At 45.0% G+C, this 20,483-nt stretch overlaps 1 protein-coding gene across 2 annotated transcripts in view; it reads right to left on the reverse strand.

Annotated features, from left to right (window-relative positions):
• Positions 1-20,483, reverse strand: part of col9a1c (collagen, type IX, alpha 1c) — a 181,323-nt gene that overhangs the window by 73,169 nt on the left and 87,671 nt on the right. For both annotated transcript variants that reach the window (XM_085992462.1, XM_085992461.1), the window contains exons 14-19: positions 15,974-16,027; positions 15,506-15,550; positions 13,907-13,963; positions 12,952-13,005; positions 10,452-10,505; positions 7,969-8,022 (exon numbers count right to left, since the gene is read on the reverse strand). In XM_085992462.1, coding sequence (XP_085848588.1) covers positions 7,969-8,022; positions 10,452-10,505; positions 12,952-13,005; positions 13,907-13,963; positions 15,506-15,550; positions 15,974-16,027 — 318 coding nt within the window. The remainder of the gene's footprint in view (positions 1-7,968; positions 8,023-10,451; positions 10,506-12,951; positions 13,006-13,906; positions 13,964-15,505; positions 15,551-15,973; positions 16,028-20,483) is intronic.

Raw genomic sequence — 20,483 nt, forward strand, 5'->3', positions numbered from 1 at the left:
GAATATTGTGTGTCACATAATTCTTGGGATAAAGAGGTGACTCTGTAACTCTTGTCAGATTTTGTGACTCAACCTGGGTTGCCACAGGTGGAGGCCAGTTGGTTCCCCTAGAGCAAGGGTTTCTTATACCTCCTGTATTGGAAAGGCCTAGGAGAAGACTATTCATCCAAAATTATAGCTAAAGAAAATGGAGGAAAATCATCCTAAAAAAAAATACAATTTTCAGGAGAGGTTTCCAGAGTGTAGAGATGTAGTGACTGAATGAGCAGCCTCCAGTGAAGCAAGCAAAGGATGCAACCAGGACGATATGACTCACATGAGGTAGAATGAGGCCATGGAAGGATTTAAACACTAGGATGAGAATTCAGGAAGTCAGTTTGTTTGGACACAGGGATGATGGGTTGTGGAACTTTTTGCAAGAGAGGTGCCTGATTGTGGAGTTCCGGATTCATTGAAATTTCTGAAGGCAGGGATGCCGGTGAGGAGAACATTGCAGGCGTCAATCCAAGCAGTATTGGTGGCAGTAAACAGCTTAGCTCAGGGTCTAATAGGTTGCACATCTGGATTTGTCCCGAGAGGCCAGCTAGGGAGGATGATGAAGTGAGTGTCAGTAGCACTTGGGTGCTGCTGGGAGCCGAAAAGGAAGACTTCAGTTTAGATTGAGCTGAAACAACTGGTGTCTTATCTAGTTCTTGATGTTTCTGGTCCGGCAACACCTCGATTTAAAAATTCTCATCCTTATTTACAAATCCCTCCATGGCCTCGCCCCTTCCTATCTCTGTAACCTCCTCCAGCCCCGTAGTGTGCTCCTCCTGCACTATGTGGGAAGTCAGGGACACTTCCTGTGTCCCTGATGAACATGTGTGCAGGAAGTGTATCCAGCTGCAGCTACTGACAGACTGCATTGCGGTGCTGGAGCTGCGAATGGATACATACTGGAGCATTCGCGATGCTGAGGACGTCGTGGATAGCATGTTTAATTAGTTGGTCACACCGCAGGTAAAGGTTGCACAGGCAGAAAGGGAATGGGTGACCACCAGGCAGATTAGTAGATGCAGGCAGGTAGTGCAGGAGTCCCCTGTGGTCATCCCCCTCTCAAACAGATATACCACTTTGGATATTGTTGAGGGGGATGGCTTATCAGAGGAAGGCAGCAGCAGCCAACTTCCTGGCACCAGGGGTGGTTCTGCTGCACAGGACGGGAGGAAAAAGAGGGGTAGAGCTATAGTAATAGGGGATTCTATTGTAAGGGGAAAGGATAGGCGTTTCTGCGGCCGCAAACGAGACACCAGGATGGTGTGTTGCCTCCTTGGTGCAAGGGTCAAGGATGTCTCAGAGCGGCTGCAGAACATTTTGGAAGGGGAGGGTGAACAGCCAGTTGTCGTGGTGCATATAGGTACCAACGATATAGGTAAAAAACGGGATGAGGTCCTAAAAGCTGAATATAGGGAGTTAGGAGGTAAATTAAAAAATAGGACCTCAAAAGGTAGTAATCTCAGGATTGCTACCAGTGCCACATGCTAGTCAGAGTAGAAATAGAAGGATATTTCAGATGAATACGTGGCTAGAGGAATGGTGCAAGGGGGCGGGATTCAAATTCCTGGGACATTGGAACCGGTTCTGGGGGGAGGTGGGACCAGTACAAACCGGACGGTTTGCACCTGGGCAGGACCGGGACCAATGTCCTAGGGGGAGTGTTTGCTAGTGCACTGGGGGAGGGTTTAAACTAAAATGGCAGGGGGTTGGGAACCTGAGCAGGGAGACAGAGGAAAGGGAAACAAGGATAGAAGCAAAAGACAGGAAAGAGAAAAACAAAGGTGGCAGTCAGAGAATTCAAGAGTTTAAATCAAACATGACCACAGTAAATAATAATTCTAAAACGTCTAAGAGCGTTAAAAAAACAAGCCTGAAGGCTTTGGGGGGAAAATTCAGTTGGTTGCGCCACCCGTTAGCGCCTTAAGAGGCTGCTAAGTGGGGTGCAAACCAACTGGCGCCCGGGCGTGGCACTGCCCATGCCTCCCGCAAAATTCAGCGGGAGGTTAGTGGTGGCGATGACATAATCGGTGTGCGCAGCGCCCCGCTCACGCCCCGGCCTCGATCTTCGGGAGCGCCCCCTGATTTACCGCCGGATGCTATGTCCAACAGGGTCAGGGTGGCGTACCTGCGGCCGGGGAGGCGCAAATTAAAGGCGAGGTGCGGGGTGGCCATTTTTGTTGTTCACCACCTGCCAGCACCTGCCTGCGCTCCAGTCCCCAGCCTCCGGAACCCCCCCCCCTTGCCAGCGCAGAGTGCCGGCTGCGCTCCAGGAGCCCGGCACTTCTCTTGGGTGCCGGGCTCTTTTGCCTGCACTCCCAATCCCCGGGGGCCCAGCTGGGCCCCAGATTGCGCTGCACAAGGCCTCTCCCCTTTAAGGGGAGGAAGGCCTGCAATACTGCAGCGCAACGTGCAGCAGCGTGTATTCACTCGCAGCGCCCTAAAAGGGAGGCGGGGCGCCTCAAGTAGCGTGCCACTTCCCTTTGGGGCACAACCGACCAATTTCCGGCGCGGGGGTGCCCCAGCGAAGTTAGCGCCCCAAACGGGGCTATACTGAATTTCTCCCCCTTTGTGTCTTAATGCAAGGAGCATTCGTAATAAGGTGGATGAATTAGCTGCACAAATAGAGGTAAACGAATATGATATGATTAGGATTACGGAAACATGGCTCCAGGGTGACCAAGGCTGGGAACTCAACATCCAAGGGTATTCAATATTCAGGAAAGATAGGCAAAAAGGAAAAGGAGGTGGGGTAGCATTGCTGGTTAAAGAGGGGATTAACACAATTGTAAGGAAGGATATTTGCTCTGATGTGGAATCTGTATGGGTAGAACTGAGAAATACCAAGGGGCAGAAAACATTAGTGGGAGTGGTACATAGACCCCCAAACAGTAATGCGGAGTTTGGGGATGGCATTAAAAGGGAAATTAGAGAAGCGTGCAATAAGGGCACAGCAGTTATCATGGGTGACTTTAATCTACATATAGATTGGGCTAACCAAATTAGTAACAATACTGTGGAGGAGGAATTCCTGGAGTGTATATGGGATGGTTTCCTGGACCAACATGTCGAGGAACCAACTAGAGATCAGGCCATCTTAGACTGAGTATTATGTAATGAGAAAGGATTAATTCGCAATCTTGTTGTGCGAGGCCCCTTGGGTTGGAGCGATCATAATATGATAGAATTCTTCATTAAGATGGAGAGTGAAGTAGTTGAATCAGAGACTAGGGTTGTGAATTTAAATAAAGGAAACTACGATGGTATGAGGCGCGAGTTGGGTAGGATTGATTGGGGAATGTCACTCAAAGGGTTGACGATGGATAGGCAATGGCAAACACTCAAAGATCGCATGGATGAACTACAGAATTTGTTCATCCCAGTTTGGCATAAAAATAAAACAAAAAAGGTGACTCAATCGTGGCTAACAAGGGAAATTAGGGATAGCGTAAGATCCAAGGAGAGGACATATAAATTGGCCAGAAAAAGCAGTAAACCTGAGGATTGGGAGCAGTTTAGGATTCAACAAAGGAAGACAAAGGGATTAATTAAGAGGGGGAAAAGAGAGTATGAGAGTAAGCTTGCATGGGACATAAAAATTAACTGTAAATCTTTTATAGATACGTGAAGAGAAAAAGATTGGTGAAGTCAAGCATAGGTCCCTTGCAGTCAGAATCAGGGGAATTTATAATGGGGAACAAAGAAATGGCTGACCAATTAAATACATTTTTTGGTTCTGTCTTCACAAAGGAGGACACAAATAACCTCCCAGAGATGTCGGGGAACATAGGGTCTAATGAGAGGGAGGAACTGAATGAAATCAGTATTTGTAGGGAAATGGTGTTAGGGAAATTGACGGGATTGAAGGCTGATAAATCCCCAGGGCCTGATCATCTACATCTTAGGGTACGTAAGGAAGTGGCCCTAGAAATAGTAGATGCATTGCTGGTCATCTTCCAAAATTCGATAGATTCTGGAACAGTACCCATGGATTGGAGGGTAGCTAATGTTACCCCACTATTCAAAAAAGGTGGTAGAGAGAAAATGGGAAAATATAGACCGGTAAGCCTGACATCAGTAGTGGAGATAATGCTAGAGTCCATTATAAATGATGTAATAGCAGAGCACTTGGAAAACAGTGACAGGATTGGACAAAGTCAACATGGATTTACAACAGGTAAATCGTGTTTGACTAATCTACTGGAGTTTTTTGAGGATGTAATTGGTAAAATAGATAAGGGAGAACCAGTGGATGTGGCGTATTTGGACTTTCAGAAGGCTTTCGATAAGGTCCCGCACAAGAGATTAGCATGTAAAGTGGGATTGGGGGCAAGGTATTGACTTGGATAGAGAACTGGTTGGCAGACAGAAAGCAAAGAGTTGGAATAAACAGGTCTTTTTCTGAGTGGCAGGCAGTGACTAGTGGGGTACCGCAGGGATCGGTCCTTGGACCCCAGCTATTCACAATATATATTAATGATCTGGACGAGGGAACTAGATGTAATATCTCCAAGTTTGCAGACAACACAAAGCTGGGTGGGCGTGTGTGCTGTGAGGAGGATGCCGAGAAACTCCAGTATGATTTGGACAGGTTGGGTGATTGGGCAGAAGCATGGCAGATGTGGATAAATGCGAGGTTATCCACTTTGGTGGCAAAAACAGGAAGGCAGATTATCTGAATGGCAGTAGATTGGGAGAAGGGGAAGTGCAACGAGACCTGGGTGTCCTTGTGCACCAGTCACTGAAGGTAAGCATGCAGGTGCAGCAGGCGGTTAAGGCGGCAAATGGTATGTTGGCCTTCGTAGCGAGAGAGTTCGAGTACAGGAACAAGGATGTCTTGCTGCAGTTGTACAGGGCCTTGGTGAGACCACACCTTGAGTATTGTGTGCAGTTTTGGTCGCCTTATCTGAGGAAGGATGTTCTTGCCATGGAGGGAGTGCAGCAAAGATTCACCAGGCTGATACCTGGGATGGCAGGAATGACGTATGAGGAGAGATTGGGTCAATTGGGCTTATACTCGCTGGAGTTTAGAAGAATGAGAGGGGATCTCATTGAAACTTATAAAATTCTAACAAGACTAGACAGACTAGATGCAGGAAGGATGTTCCTGATGGCCGGGGAGTCCAGAACCAGGGGTCACAGTCTAAGGATAAGGGGTAAGCCATTTAGAACAGAGATGAGGAGGAATTTTTTCACCCAGAGAGTGGTGAACCTGTGGAATTCTCTACCACAGAAGGCAGTAGAGGACAATTCATTAAATATATTCAAGAAGGAGTTAGATATATTTCTTAAGGCTAAAGGGATCAAGGGATATGGAGAGAAGGCAGGGACAGGGTACTGAATTTGAATGATCAGCCATGATCTCATTGAATGGCGGAGCAGGCTCGAGGGGCCAAATGGCCTACTCCTGCTCTTATCTTCTATCTTTCTATGTACAACCAATGTTCCCCCTTATATTATTTTGGGAGCGTGGCCCCTTCAAAGATTTGTGAAACTTTACCCTGAAAATGCTGCGTAGGACCGGCAGAGAGGTGTGCGGCTTGCGCACCTTAGAAAACATTGCTTACAACCCTCCGAGATCATTGTATTCCTCCAATTCTGGCCTCTTGTGCATCCCCGATTTTAATCGCTCCACCATTGGTGGCCGTGCCTTCAGCTGCCTGGAACCTAAGCTCGAGAAGTCCCTCCCTAAGCCTCTCCGCTTCTCTATCTCTGTCCTCCTTTACTGGGATGGGAACACCATCACCTCCAAGTTCCCCTCCAAGTCACACACCACCCTGACTTGGAAGTATATCGCCAATCCTTCATTGTCGCTGGGTCAAAGTCCTGGAACTCCCTACCTAACAGCACTGTGGGAGTACCTTCACCACACGGACTGCAGCGGTTCAAGGCGGCGGCTCACCACCACCTTCTCAAGGGCAATTAGGGATGAGCAATAAATGCTGGCCTTGCCAGCGATGCCCACATTCCATAAACAAATTTTTAAAAACTACTTTAAAGGCCCTATATAAATACAAATTGTTGTTATAGTCAGGCAGTGAGAAAGCCTTGGTGGCAGTTAAGAAAATGATTTGGGTGTCATTGGCATACATATAGAAACTAATGCAATTTTTCTGGATGGTGCCACCAGAGGGTAACATGTAAAAGTGGAAAAGAGGTGAGGGGGGTTAAGGGTATAACCTTTGTGGTTCGCCAAAGGTGACTGCAAGGACATGACAGTAAACCACTGAGGAGATGTATTGACTGTGTTGGGACATAAGAAGGGGAACTATGAGAACTGCTGCAGGAATGGTTGGGAGAGGAGGAGCAGTGAAGGAGAAAGAAGTGATAAACAATGTTGAAGGCAGCACAGAGATTGCAGAGAAACAGGAGAGGAGGGAAACTGCTGGAAGAAAAATATTTTAAAAGAATAGAGAGCGAATTAAGTGAAACATTGGAACCTTTTTCCACTGATACTAACATGTACCATGATGGCGAGAACAGCGAGGGATATTTCACTGCAGGTGTAGCTGACTATAAAATGACTGGCAATTACAATATACAGCCTCTGTGGAAAATGTAGTCATGCCAACTCGCGAGACACGTGCTTTTCAATGAAAATCCTCCCCAACTCGCGATTTAACTCAGGAAACTCGCGAGTTGAATGGTTGATTAATTCCAAACCAGAACTTCTTTACAGAAAAAGAAGCAAACTCTGCCTGTATGCCTCCTGTGCCTCGAGTCTATATATAATGCTGCAATTCTGAAAGGGGACGGGCTCCAGTTACCTGGACACTGATTGATTGACAGGTACGTTTCGATGGAATCTTCACAAAGCATAAAGGAGGCGTGACCGTGCCAGGAAGACACTGACCGATTGACTTTGCAGGATGATCAAGCGGGGGGGGAAGGGCAGTGCTAACTGCTTGTCCGCTGGTTGAGTTGAGATCTTATATGACAGCACATTTTCAATTCCGGCCCCGGGGTGGTCTTGCTCCTGGCCGATGACCTCGGGTATGGGGACCCAGGTTGCTTCAGGCACTGGAGCTCCCGGACCCCCAAACTGGGCCGACAGGCAGCGGTGGGCTGGAGATTCAGCGATTTCCATAGTGCGTCCAGTGTCTCCAGCCTATCCCGATGAAAGCGGGGTTCCCGTGGACTGGGAGTGGGATAGGATCAATAATCTGCCTTGATTAAAATGCAACAATCTGCATAGTCCAATATGCATTAATCTGGTTAATATACAATAATTAATCTGCAATTAATATGTAGTAAACTGCAATGATTAATGTGCAAACATCTGATTAATATGCCATAATGAATCTGCGATGATTAATTTGCAACAATCTGCATAGATTAATATGCAACAATCTGATTAATATGCAATAATTAATCTGCAATGAATATGAATCATCTGCAATTATTAATATGCCATAGTGTGCACTGATATGAAATTTTGATCTTTCTTATATGATAGCAAATTTTCAATGCGGGTTAAGTATGCAGCATATAAGATGGGTGTCAAACCAGTTCTTTATGGTTCAAAACTATGAGGTGTGCAACAGAAGGCTTCCTTTAATCCATGTGTGAAATCCAGAAACCAAGCTGTGAGGAGAGTTGTAGCAAAAAGGGGAAACAGTTTATGAAAGTAGGTGCAGGAAATATGAACACTAAATCCTGCACAAAGAAAGAGACGAGGCAGCTAAATATTCTGGCACCAATTTTCAGATGCAGTAATATAGTTTTTGTAAAGAACTGTGAACTGTTGGAGATTAAATAAAGCCACTTGTGGAGGTTTATAATCCAACTGTCAATCTATATTGGTTTATGTTTGAAAAAATATCAACTCACGATTTCTTACCACATGTTTTGATGTTTAAGAGTTTGTCTTATGATTTATGAGACAGTGGGGTTGGCATTACTGAAAATGTTATTAATATATTACATGCTACTCACTTTGCTTCCTTTATCGCCTGGCCCACCGGGAAAGCCTCTAGGTCCTCGAGAACCCTGTAAGAAACAATTACATCTCAGAGTGAAGTAAATACTACAATGGAATAAAAACAAGGGGCCTGAAATTCTGTGGTCACTACTCCGCTGCTGGAAGTGTGGTGAGGTGAGACTTCCATCCGTTCTTCGAAATCATTTGACCCCGTCCCTAATCCTGGAGACAGAATAATTTTAATATTTGTGGCAGTCCGTGTCTACAATAGAGGCACCTGGCCTGAGGAGGTGCTGGAAAATCGGAGTAGCTTCCTGCTGCTCCAATGGAAGCAGACAGAGGCCTACAACAGGCCAAAGATTAGAAGTCAAAAATGAACGAGGGAACGAGGACATCCCTCTGCTCTCAGCAGCCATGGGATCTGCTGGGCCTATAGGATGCTATGCTGTGCAGAATTGACAGAGCCTCCCCTGAACGCTCTGGTAGATGCAAGAGGAGGAGGCGTAAGAAGCCGCTGCCACATCCTCTGCCAGATCAGAATTTGTGGTGGAGTGTAAATGGAGCAGAAACCGGATGGATCCAAGTTCTGCCCCAGGTTCCTGCTCTCTGCAGGTAAAACTCTTGATTAATCTTTCCCCAACATCAGATTTTCTGACCCCAAAATTTAAAATAAAAAAGTTTTCAGTTTAAAATTATTACCTTTGTCATCCTAACTAATCTGTGCACCATACCAAACTTCTTTTTACATTCTGGGGTTTATTTTAACCCGATCCACATGGTGCAAACTGGGCAGATAAACAGTTAAAATCCATTGGGTGATTTATCCACCGCTGTCCCTCCCAGGTTACACTGTTTCCGATTTTTACCGGCACTTCTGGACAGGTGGCCTAGCTGCCCAAAGCTAGGCAGAATCCTTCTTTAAATTTGCAGATCGGGGTCCAATGACGGTGGCATAGTGGTTAGCACTGTTGCCTCACAGCGCCAGAGACCCGGGTTCAAATCCGGCCTCGGGCGACTGTCTGTGTGGAGTTTGCACATTCTCCCTGTGTCTGCGTGGGTTTCCTCCGGGTGCTCCGGTTTCCTCCCACAGTCCAAAGATGTGCGGGTTAGGTTGATTGGCTATGATAAATTGACCCTTAGTGTTAGGGGGATTAAATACGTGGGGTTACAGGGATAGGGTGGGATATGTGTCGGTGCAGGCTCGATAGGCCGAAATGGCCTCTATCTGCACTGTGGGGATTCTGTGAGTTCTGTGAGACGTCACCGAGCCCCAACTGCATTTTTAACTCTGGCCTAAGCAGGGAAGCCGCTGCAGCTTTCCTGCCAGGTGAAGGCCTATCAGAAAAGGATTGGAAGCAGAAGAGGCCGTTCAAGGTAAGTTTCTTAATTTTCTTTGTGGGGCCAAGAGGAGCAGGAGTGCTCCTCCGAGCCCCACAAGAAAAGGTTAAGCCTCCACTTGCTCGGTGTCCCTTCCCCTTTCCTATCGCGGGATGCTTGGTTTCCGCCAGGCGTGCAGCATTAAAATCACTCCCCTAAGTACTTGAATTTAAGCCCATTTGGGATACACAAAACCCACGATGATGTGGGGAGGGTGGGTGGGGTGAGTTAATTTTGGTCTTTATAGAGTTCCCAGTGCAGAACTTTGCACACTGACAGTGCATGTCAGGAATTCAACCGTGCATCCAATTTGTGGCCATCACAATTTTCCACCCATTAAAAGTACTGAATGAATAATCTATGGGGGTAAATCAAGATTGTGCCAAAATTCTGGACATGCATACATTCCCACCATGCAAAGCTCTATGCTGAGAGTGATAATGAGGAAAGTTTATCCCTATGTGGCTTTATATCATGAATGGACCAGCTATGGAGCTCCCATCAGTATAGATACAGGTGCGCCCCTCTCTCCCATAACTGTCGCATTTTCCCTACTGAGCAGTGACAGCGATGCTTGCCTTGAACTGGTCTTTGTTACTGGTCACATAAAAATATGTTGAGAAAAATTCTGTGCATATTGTAATAAGCAAAGCACACACAGTATGAAGGCATAACATGTTGCTGATTGCATTGGGGTTTAAAAATTTTATTTTCAATGGGTCTAACATTTCAACAGATGGAAGAAAAGGCTAACTTAAAATCTGAAAGAGTAAACCAAGATACCTGCCCTACGCACTATGGTTTGAAATCAATATCCAACATATATGAGGCTAGAAATAATTGCTGTGGGTGTTATTATACAAACGTTTAACGTTCTGTATCAAATTCCTCTCTCCTCTACTTAAAATAAACCACTTAACACTTTTGTTAAAACGGCAGAGTGAGGAACTTGATATGAGCATGTTAAGCATTTGTACAATAACATCCCAGATAGTAAATTTTAGGCTATGATGTTTATTAAGATGAATGGGAATTTAAATTCATTCAGAAAAAGTACCTTAAAAGAAAATCCAGTGCGTATTCTAGCATATGCTTCAATTGGATGATATCACATACATACCTCAGATCCAGGAGCCCCTCCAACACCTTGTGGCCCAGAAAAACCATGCTCCCCCTGTGTTTAGAAGCAACAACATGAATTAAAGCACATACTGGATAAATCTGCTTGGCGCTGACACTGGGTGACTAAACTGGGAAAGTGTTTCATTTCTGAGCAGGGAAACCCATCACTTTGATGAATGCAAAATTCATCAGAAACTTGAACCTACAAGATTCATATTTGGGACCGGAGCTGCCCACTGTGCAACTCAGCCATTCGGATCAGGAAGGTCCCAGTTTTGTTCCTCGGTCTGTGCTCAATACCTTTCCAAACAGCTTTCTCTCCTGAAGGTGTTGACTTTCTTTTGGGGTACAAGGGCCAGATATCTTTCCTTACCTCACTCCAAGAAGTCTTTCTTTATGTGTGAGCCTACGCACTGACTATTAGTAGGCTATTTCACCATGGGGTGATATTATAATCATGCCTGTTCCTGCTCTAGTCCACAGATATGCATAGGCTCATTGATGTTTACAGCACAGAAGGAGACTAGTTGGCCTGCAATGTGCATGCTGGCTCTTTGTTAGAGCAAAAGGTGCTGGATAGTTATCAGGAGCAGAGGACCTAGCTAATCTTTCCCTTTCTTAACACAGGACCAGCACTACTACCTGTAGCACTACCACCACTCCGACTGAGAACAACTGACTCAGCAAAGGCCAGAGATCGAACCTGGGACTTTCAGGATTGGTACTGCTCAGCTACTCACTGCCTTACTTAGTTATACCTTGGTCTGTGCTAAGTTAGCAGAGTTCAGCTGGGGTAGAGGTGAATTGCCTCAGCAGTCCTGCCTTAGAGAGGGCAGGGAGGGAGAAAATCAGTCAAGGATCCTAATGATAGTATCTATCCTATGACCATTGTCATAGAGTCATAGAGTTATACAGCACGGATAGAGGCCCTTCGGCCCATCGTGTCCGCGCCGGCCATCAAGCCCTGTCTAATCTAATCCCATATTCCAGCATTTGGTCCGTAGCCTTGTATGCTGTGGCATTTCAAGTGCTCATCCAAATGCTTCTTAAATGTTGTGAGGGTTCCTGCCTCCACAACCCTTTCAGGCAGTGAGTTCCAGACTCCAACCACCCTCTGGGTGAAAAAGTTCTCTCTCAAATCCCCTCTAAACCTCCCGCCCTTTACCTTGAATCTATGCCCCCTAGTTATTGACCCCTCTACTAAGGGAAAAAGCTCCTCAGCATCCATCCTATCTATGCCCCTCATAATTTTGTACACCTCAATCATGTCCCCCCTCAGCCTCCTCTGCTCCAAGGAAAACAAACCCAATCTGCCCAGTCTCTCTTCATAGCTAATCGTTGCTAGAAACTGCCCAAATATGGCATTGGGTGACAACAACATCAGGCTCAGCTATGTCATCCCCTCCACTGGTCAAAAAGCCTGCAGTATCTGGATTCAATAAAGTGTCCACTTGTACGAAACCCCTGGAATCATATTATAGCGGGAGTCAGAAACTTCCAGATCGAAGTGGTTAAAACTGGGGTGGAGGGAGGGAACACGGTATATCACCATTTGCTTACAACAAAACAAAGTGAAGCAGATAATGAAAATCTTCCTTCCATTTACACTCAATCCACCATAAATCCAATGGCTCTGTCACAATTGTAATTTCAAAATTTCTACAAGCTCATGTCTTCCAATACAATAAAGCCAGTAAATATTCATCCTAATAAGTTTGCAACAACAATGTATTAATATTTCTTTCAGGGAAATGAAATGTATTTAAGTTCAGTTCTGAAGACGGTGAAAGTTCAATATTACAGTTATTTAAACCTTTTGATCATTTTGGCTCTGGAGAAAGTATAGAGAAGAGCAATGAGCATGATCCTTGGCCTAAGTGTATTGAGCGATGGAGACAGACTTTGTTGGATTTTCTGGAGAGAAGTAGACTTAGAGGGGATCTGATCCAGGTCTGTAACATTGAAAAGGGCATTGATAGCATATAGTTGGGTAAATTATTTAAGGTGCTAGGGCTCAGTGGAACTAGGATCCATTCACTTAAATTTAGGAAGTAGGGACTGAGGTTTGAGCAGTGAGCGTTTTATTTTTCTCAGAGAGGGATCAAACTATGAATGTCATTCTGGTAATGGGAACTGACATCTAGCAGTTCTTCAAGAGAGCATTTTTTTAGAAAACAACTAAGTCGTAGCAGAAGGAAGGTAAGCTTTGGGGATATAATTAACTGGGGCTTGTCTAATCGCCTTTGAGGCATCAGAGAGGAATTTTTGACAAAGGTTCCTAAATTGGCTTCTTTTTGCCTGTCCAAATAAGTAGGAGGGGGGGGAAAAGGCTGGAGATATGGAGATGATTCCAGTAAGCAGTGGGGAGAGTGCATATGGGCCTTTTCGCATCCCGAGTAAATAAAGTTAACATTAGAGTAATTCAGTATTTTATATATTTTCTCTAACTTGGAGAAATGTACTGTATCACTCGAGGAAAATTGGCTCTGTTCACATACCTTTGGACCCTCCTTCCCGGCCTCTCCAGAACTACCCTTTTGGCCTTTATGGCCCTAGAAGAAAAAAGGTCGTTAGTTTAAGAATCAATATTTCTGAGCAGGCTCGTGGCACAGTGTGCAGGGGAACCAAAATACGGCATCATAGGATGGAGGAGCACAGGGTTGATCCACTTCACGTCCGAGCTCCCAGTTATGCTCCCCTGTTGGAGTAGAAACCAGACACATCTTCACAAAAGGGGAGGGACAATTGGAGTCATTTCCTTGCCAGTGTGATTGCAAGATGAAGGGTGGCACTGGCAGGAGGTCTGGGAGCATGATGACCACTCAAACACAGGAAGTGTATGGTCCAGCAACACATGTGCAGGTGGAAAAACAGAAACACCTCATCAAAAAGGATTTGTCTCTCCAAAACCTCGCATCACAGAGTGAAAACTCTGTGCCGCCATTAGCAAAGCAAAATTCAAATTTATCAAAACAGGAAGGCAAGCTGGCCTTTAAATGTCATCTTGGCTCAGTTGGTAGTATCCGCACCTCGGAGTCAGAAGGCTGTGGTTTCAAGCCCCACTCCAGGCCCTGAGCATATAATTTAGGCTACCACTTTAGAGCTCCCCTGTCAGAGGTCTGTCTTTGGATGAGTCATTAAACTGAGGCTCTTTCTGTCCATTCAGGTGGATGTTAAAGATTCCATGGCATTACTCAAAGAAGAGCAATGAGCCAATCTGCGTCCAAACCAACATGCCTCCCTCCGCTTAAAGCACCAAAACACAGAACCTTCCCTCAAGACCGGTGATAGGCTAGATTATTAATGGATAAGGACAGAACCAATTCATTTGACCTTTTCTTTTACCACGCTTTCTTATGTGATAGGTTTCAGGGCATTTACCAGGATGAAAAGTCCTCAATAATTGTATTTATACGAGTTGGAGTAGCATAATGTAAATGAATTGTTGTTTACCTTAAACCCTAGTAGCCCAGAGGGCCCAGGAGGACCTGGAGGACAGGACATTGTACACTGAGAAGTAGAACAAAGACTCTCTTAGTTATGTTGCACAAAAATAACATCAGACTAAAGAAATTCAAACACACAAATCATTGTTCAAGTAAGTGATTTATGTCCCACACATGGGAGATACAAGAAGTTTCCTTGTTTCATATACAATTGCAATAGCTATCAGGTGTGGGCATCTTCCAATCCCCATCCACCTTACCAATTGACAAATAAAGTGGCCCATCTAACCAATAGAGTGATCCAACTGACCAATAGAATGGCCCCGTCTGCAGCATCTACCATGATCCACTTCCCCAGTATCCAGCATTGCCTCCCGCTGTCCTGATCCAGAACTAAGGACAAGAAAAGGACCTGCAATGGTTTCACTTGGTTGTTTTTCTATAATTCGCTCTTCTCCAATGTTGAATTATTTTTTTTCTTATATCTCATGTGATAGGTCAAAATGGCTGGAGTGTTAGCAAGGGTTCCAGGACTAGGCCAAAGACAACTGGTGCATGCTTTCTTTTAAAAGTAGCAGCCTCCTTAGGATATTTGGATGCAATTAGAGTCTTATGATTTCCATCAATTAAGAAGTTTCAAATTGAGCTTACAGTTTTGGGGCGTGCAGTGGGTGTAGCAACAGAGTGATGCCTCTCCTGCCTCATTTCCACCTATTTGCTGGGCCTGTACCTACTACAGTAAGTGCAAGTTCAACTCGCCTCAGCCTACTGGTGAAGCCAGAGAAAATGTAAAGGTTAAAGATACCCAACAAAACTGGTTAGTCCTGACCTCTGTGCCTGGGGACATAGGTGTTCTTTTCAGGTAAAAGTCACGAAATTCAGCCCCTGCACCCTTGATCACTGCCTAATTCAACTGTCTTCATATTCCTTAACATCCTTAAATAAGTTTCCAGTTCCTTTTCAAACATGTTAATTGACTCTGCGTCCATGGCCTTTTGGACATTGTCCTCCATACACTTGCAATCCTTTGTGCTAAGAAATTCTCTCTGGCTGAGTTAAAATTTTAAAATTACATTTCCTGATTTACTTTTGCCAGTTTCATTTAAAAAAAAACTTCTCCAGCTTGACCATGTCTGATCTGATGAAGGGTCTCACCAGAAATGTTAACCAATCTTTCTCTTCCAGGTTCTGGTTGACCTGATGTGTATTTCTTGTTTTTTCTGTTTTAATTTTCTTTTTGGTCAGTCAGTTACATGTGAAAACCCATCACCATGGTCAAGGGTCTCCAAACTAAGATACTGCGAAATCCACACAGGGAATGCACACTATATCTCTCTGTGGTGACACAAGCATAGGAACAAAGACAACAAAGGGAAATGACTGCCAGGAGGGGGGATTTTGGCCTACACCAACCTGGAAGGAGAGAGCTTCACGGTGGGCACATTTCTGTGCCAAAACTACTCAAAATGAGGGCCTGGAATAAATAACTGGTGAGGGGTAAGCCTGGTACATAGCATTGTACTCGGATGCCTAAAACATCAAGGTGACTGGCAGATCGAATGCTGTTCTACATAGATGTTTATTTTTGAGCACCCTTTGCACTTACCACAACATCTCCACTTCCATCTCCTCCTGCCGTGCCAGGTGCGCCCTTTGCAAAGGAGAGAAGCAGCATTTAGTCATTTGTATTAAATTTAAAACAAACATGAAAACTGCAGCTTAATAAACAATTTTTGTTAATAATTAAAGTATTTTGTGCAATTTTGTTTTTGCTGCAGATTGGATCCATGCGTGTCACTGGGCTTTTTACACTTTGTTCAAGTGGACATGATGCATAAGCCTGGACAGTGAGGGTCAAGAGGCTACTTAATTATGGGAGGCAGTACAGTAGAGCTGTTCACAGAACAAAGTTAATGTATGTTTTGAGTAATTCAGGTTTTTAAAAAAACTGGATCTCCCTTAGTAGGTCTTCTACATGGAACCGACACACAATCGACAACAAATATATGTACCAGACAACTACCACTGGAAACACCTAAAGAGTGAAATATGAAAAGGATAATGCAGAACTTACTTTGGGTCCTGGAGGTCCAGGCACGCCAACTGCTCCTTTTGTTCCAGGGTCACCCTAACATTCAAAATAAAACATACAACTAAGATTCCTGTGATTTTGTAACCCCACAGTCAACAGAAGAATCGTCATTCTGGAGTTTGTCCAACAACGCACATGTTCACACAATCGAATTCAAGTACACAGACAAACTACATAGTGCGACATGCAGCTCCCTACTCGTGTGGTATTTAATAGAGGAACAACAAAAATCAAATTAGAAAGTGCAAGAAATGTAAATTAAAAAAATACATACTAAGCCCGGCATGATTGCATGGAAAAAAAGAAAAAGACTTGCATTGATATAGCGCCTTTTACGACCTCAGGACGTTCCAAGACACTTTACACCAATGAAGTACTTTTGAAGTGTAGGCACTGTTGTAATGTAGGAAACGCAGCAACCAATTTGCGTACAGCAAGCTCCCACAAACAGCAATGTGATAATGACCAGATAATTTGTTTTTGTGATGTTGATCGAGGGATAAATATTGGCCAGGACACCAGGGAGAACTCTCCTGCTATTCTTCAAAATAGTGCCATGGGATCTTTTACGTCCACCTGAGGGGGCAGACAGGGCCTCGGTTTACAGTCATCTGAAAGACAGCACCTCCAACAGTGCAGCACTCCCTCAGTACTGCACTGAATTATGTGCTCCAATCCCTGGAGTGGGACTTGAACCCACAACCATCTGACCTCAGAGGCGAGTGTGCTGCCCACAGCCAAAGCAACCAGCTCCTCCAAGGTGGGGAAGAATGTAACTTCAAGTCTACACTCCCACACACATTGAGTTTTCAATCGCCACTGAGCTGGCGATCTGCACTTTTACACAGATAGGAAAAATGTAGTAAGCTGTGCAATTCTGTACATCTTGATTTATTGGTTTCAGAGCTGCACTAACTAGGCCCTATTCAGCTGCCTGTCAAGCCTCTTGCATTGAAATACAAAGGCCCGGATTTTGCAGTCAGCAGCAAACGAATGGCACTCGCCGTTCATTGTTTACAGTTGCTCAGAGACACTTAGTAGGCTTTTGCACGGCAATTTACGGTAATTAGAGAGCCATTTTAGCGCGGCGCCTTCTACGGGAATCTGGGACCTGTGTGAACAGGGAAAGCAATAGCGTATCTCTTCAGCCAATCAGATTGAAAAATCCTTACTGAGGCATGCAGAGTCCAATCCAGGAGCTGTAAGTTAGAATATTTAATTCAATGTAAAATCATGTACAGAAAGCGAAATAAAGAGTTAAAGAAAGATGGGATTAAGAGAGAGAGATAAAAGAGACAGAAAGAAAAAGTAATTTTTTAAAAAATTCTTTAAAAATCTCCAACAATAATTAAAATCTGAAGGAATGAGACCCCATGCTTGTAAAAATTAATTTTCAATGGTTTTTTGGTAGTAATGAAGAATTATCACACCGTTAAAAATTCACTTGCACTTTAATGGACCAGCCTGAGCTTTTTCTGGCATGTTTAGTGGGTATCTGGTGGGTAAGTACCACAACTTTACACCCTTCATGTGTTTGAATGCCGAATCTCTCAGCGAGGCACCCATGTCGCGAAGCTTGTGGAGGAGTAGGGCAACTCGGACAGCAACTTCCTGATTTCCGCGTTTAACTGCGCATGTGCAGACGCTGGAAGTTGCTGTCCGATTTACCCCGTAATAACAGTGAATAGCCTCACCGTTATTTCTACTGCAAAATCCGGGCCATAGAAGTCACAACATAGAAACAGGACATTCAACCCAACCATGCCTAGGTTTACTCTCCATATGAGCAAATAGTCCTAATCACATTTAGCCACCCTGTTCTATGCTCCTTCATTCTCTTTTCTTTCATCCACCTCTCCAATCTCATCTTGAATGTTGACATAGTTTCTGCCTGAACCATTAACCCTTGAAGTGAATTTCACAGCCACACACCACTAAAGAAGTTGCTCTATCGTCCCTTGTTTTTGACCCCGTTAGCCAAGGATGATGTGTGGAGTTGACAGACCCAAGCAACTTATGTTGTACATGTTACATGTAACAAGTTGTACGTTACATTTTTTAAAAAATGTGACTTGAAAACACCAATGACCAAACCAAATTAAAGAAATCTATCTATATATATAAACCGGTTGGTTTGTCTGTCCATCTGTCGGTCTGTCTGTATGTCCGCTATACACTCAAAAGTTATAGAGCGTACCTACACATATGTTATATCAAAAGAAAGGTTATGATCAGGGGCGTGTCAAAGGTGTATTTACTTTTTGGTCAGACAAAAATTGTTCTGACAGTATACAAAAAACGTTCAAAATTCCGCTCATTAGCGGTTGACCAATCCTACCGCTTATTAGCGTTGAGTGACGTGATGGTTGACCAATCCTACAGTTCAGTGACCTGATGGTTGACCAATCGGTGCATCACGGGCGGGACCTAATCCTGCAGCCTCCCAAAACTTCGCCACTATTTTTTCCCCCGCTTTTCCTCAAAGCTGCGTCGGCCCGCCGGAGCGGGAGGTGAGTTGGGGTCACTCGGGCTGGGCCTGACAACCACTCGGCCCGAGACACAGAGCGGGCGGCGGAGCGGCAGCGGCCGGCCGTCAACCGCTGCACCAGGAGCTCAACTGGGGTCAGTCTCGGCCCGACAGCCCGGCCGGGCCTAAAGCGCTAGGCCGCGTACGGCCACCGCGGCCGGGCTCAATTTTCCAAGCCCTTCCCCGGGTGCCAAAAAAGCTGGAGGGAGGGAGGGAGGGGAGAGGAGAGGGGGAGGAGAGGAGGAGAGGGAGAGGGAGGGAGAGAGAGAGGGGACAGACAGGGGCAGGGAGAGAGATGGGGGGAGAGAGAGAGAGGGGACAGAGAAAAGGGGCAGGGAGAGAGAGGGCCAGCGAGAGAGAGGGGGAGGGAGAGAGAGAGGGTCAGGGAGGGAAAGAGTGACAGAGCGCGGGAGCGGCAGCGGCTGGCCGTCAACCGCGCGGCCCTCTAAACTGCCCTGAAGAGAAAGAAAGGTTTAGTGTTTCAGGAGGGACAGACACTTCATTAGAATTTGGACCCTGTCTTTAAGCTTTCTGACACTGACTGGACTGCTGTGCATTTTCTGTTTTAATTTCTTATTTTCTTCCACTTGAGCGACTTTTTGCTGGATATTCCGATGCCATAATTTTGTTGCAGCTTAAATTAGGTGGCCAGAGTTGTTAAATGGGCAGTTTTCTCACCCCTCCAGAAATGCAAGGTTTGCATCCATATCTGATGGCAATCAACAGGCTATTCATGCTGACAAAGGCTCTGGGAAGCTGCGGCTATAGACCCAATGGTACCACTAGGATGCGTAAATGCTTGATTAACCTCAATTGGGCAAGATATGTGGTGGCAGGGTCACCCACCTCAAACAGGCAAGCGTTTCAATTATATATTAATTTGAGGGGGTATCGGTACCTCACACAATTCCTCACTGTTCTGGTGTGCAGGAGCCAGATGTGAAAAATGTCCATTTAAAATAGGCATCTAGGGTTTTTAGATGGTGGTGAGTACACTGGCGGGAATGGAAAGGACACAGTGATAGAAAAGTAAGTGTATTTTAGCCTTTTTTTTTTTTTTTAAACTGTTTTTCTTCCTCTTTGTTTGATATTTTCTTTTCCCTGCTGGCTCTTAGATTCTCATAAGCCTTTGTCACAATTATTGTAAATTATTAATTTTTTTCCCTCAGGCCCATTCCTGACACGAATGGGAATCCTCCTATCTGACGGGTTTGTTTAAAAAAAAAGAGGGCCTATTGAGGGATGCCAGGCAGGTCAGGCATGCTCATGAAAGATGTTATTCTCCCACCCATCAGTACCCACAGGTCGGTGGGTACAGAATCTACAGACTTTGGCAGGTAATTTATACTAATGATTCTGGGGGCTGGAGTACAAGGGGGTGGAAGTTATGCTACAGTTGTATAAAGCTCTGATTAGGCCACATCTGGAAAACTGCGTTCAGTTCTGGGCACTGCACCTCCGGAAGGATATTTTGGTCTTTGATGGAGCGGAGCGCAGCATGATACCGAGGCTAAAAGGATTAAGTTATGAGGAAAGGTTGCATAGACTCGGCTTGTATTCCCTTGAATATAGATTAATGGGTGATATAATTGAGGTGTTTAGAGGGTAGATAGAGAGAAACTATTTCCTCTGTTGGGGGGAGCCCAGAACAAGGGGGAATAACCTTAAAATTAAAGCTAGGTAGTGGTGATGTCAGGAAACGCTTCACACAAAGCCTAGTAGAAATCTGGAACTCTCTCCCCCAAAAAGCTGTTGAGGGTAGGTCAATTGAAAATTTAAAAACAGTGATTGATAGATTTCTGTTAAGCAAGGGTTTTAAGGGTTATATAACCAAGGCGAGCAAATGGACTGAAGATACATATCAGCCATTATCTAATTGAATGGCAGAACAGACTCAAGAGGCTGAATAGCCTATTCCTGCTGCTATGTTCCAATGGCACCACTAGTATATTGGTGGCCGTGCCT

Source organism: Somniosus microcephalus, chromosome 7 (genome assembly GCF_052327205.1).
Source record: "Somniosus microcephalus isolate GS21.2 chromosome 7, FLI_Smic_1.0, whole genome shotgun sequence".
Taxonomy (NCBI): domain Eukaryota; kingdom Metazoa; phylum Chordata; class Chondrichthyes; order Squaliformes; family Somniosidae; genus Somniosus; species Somniosus microcephalus.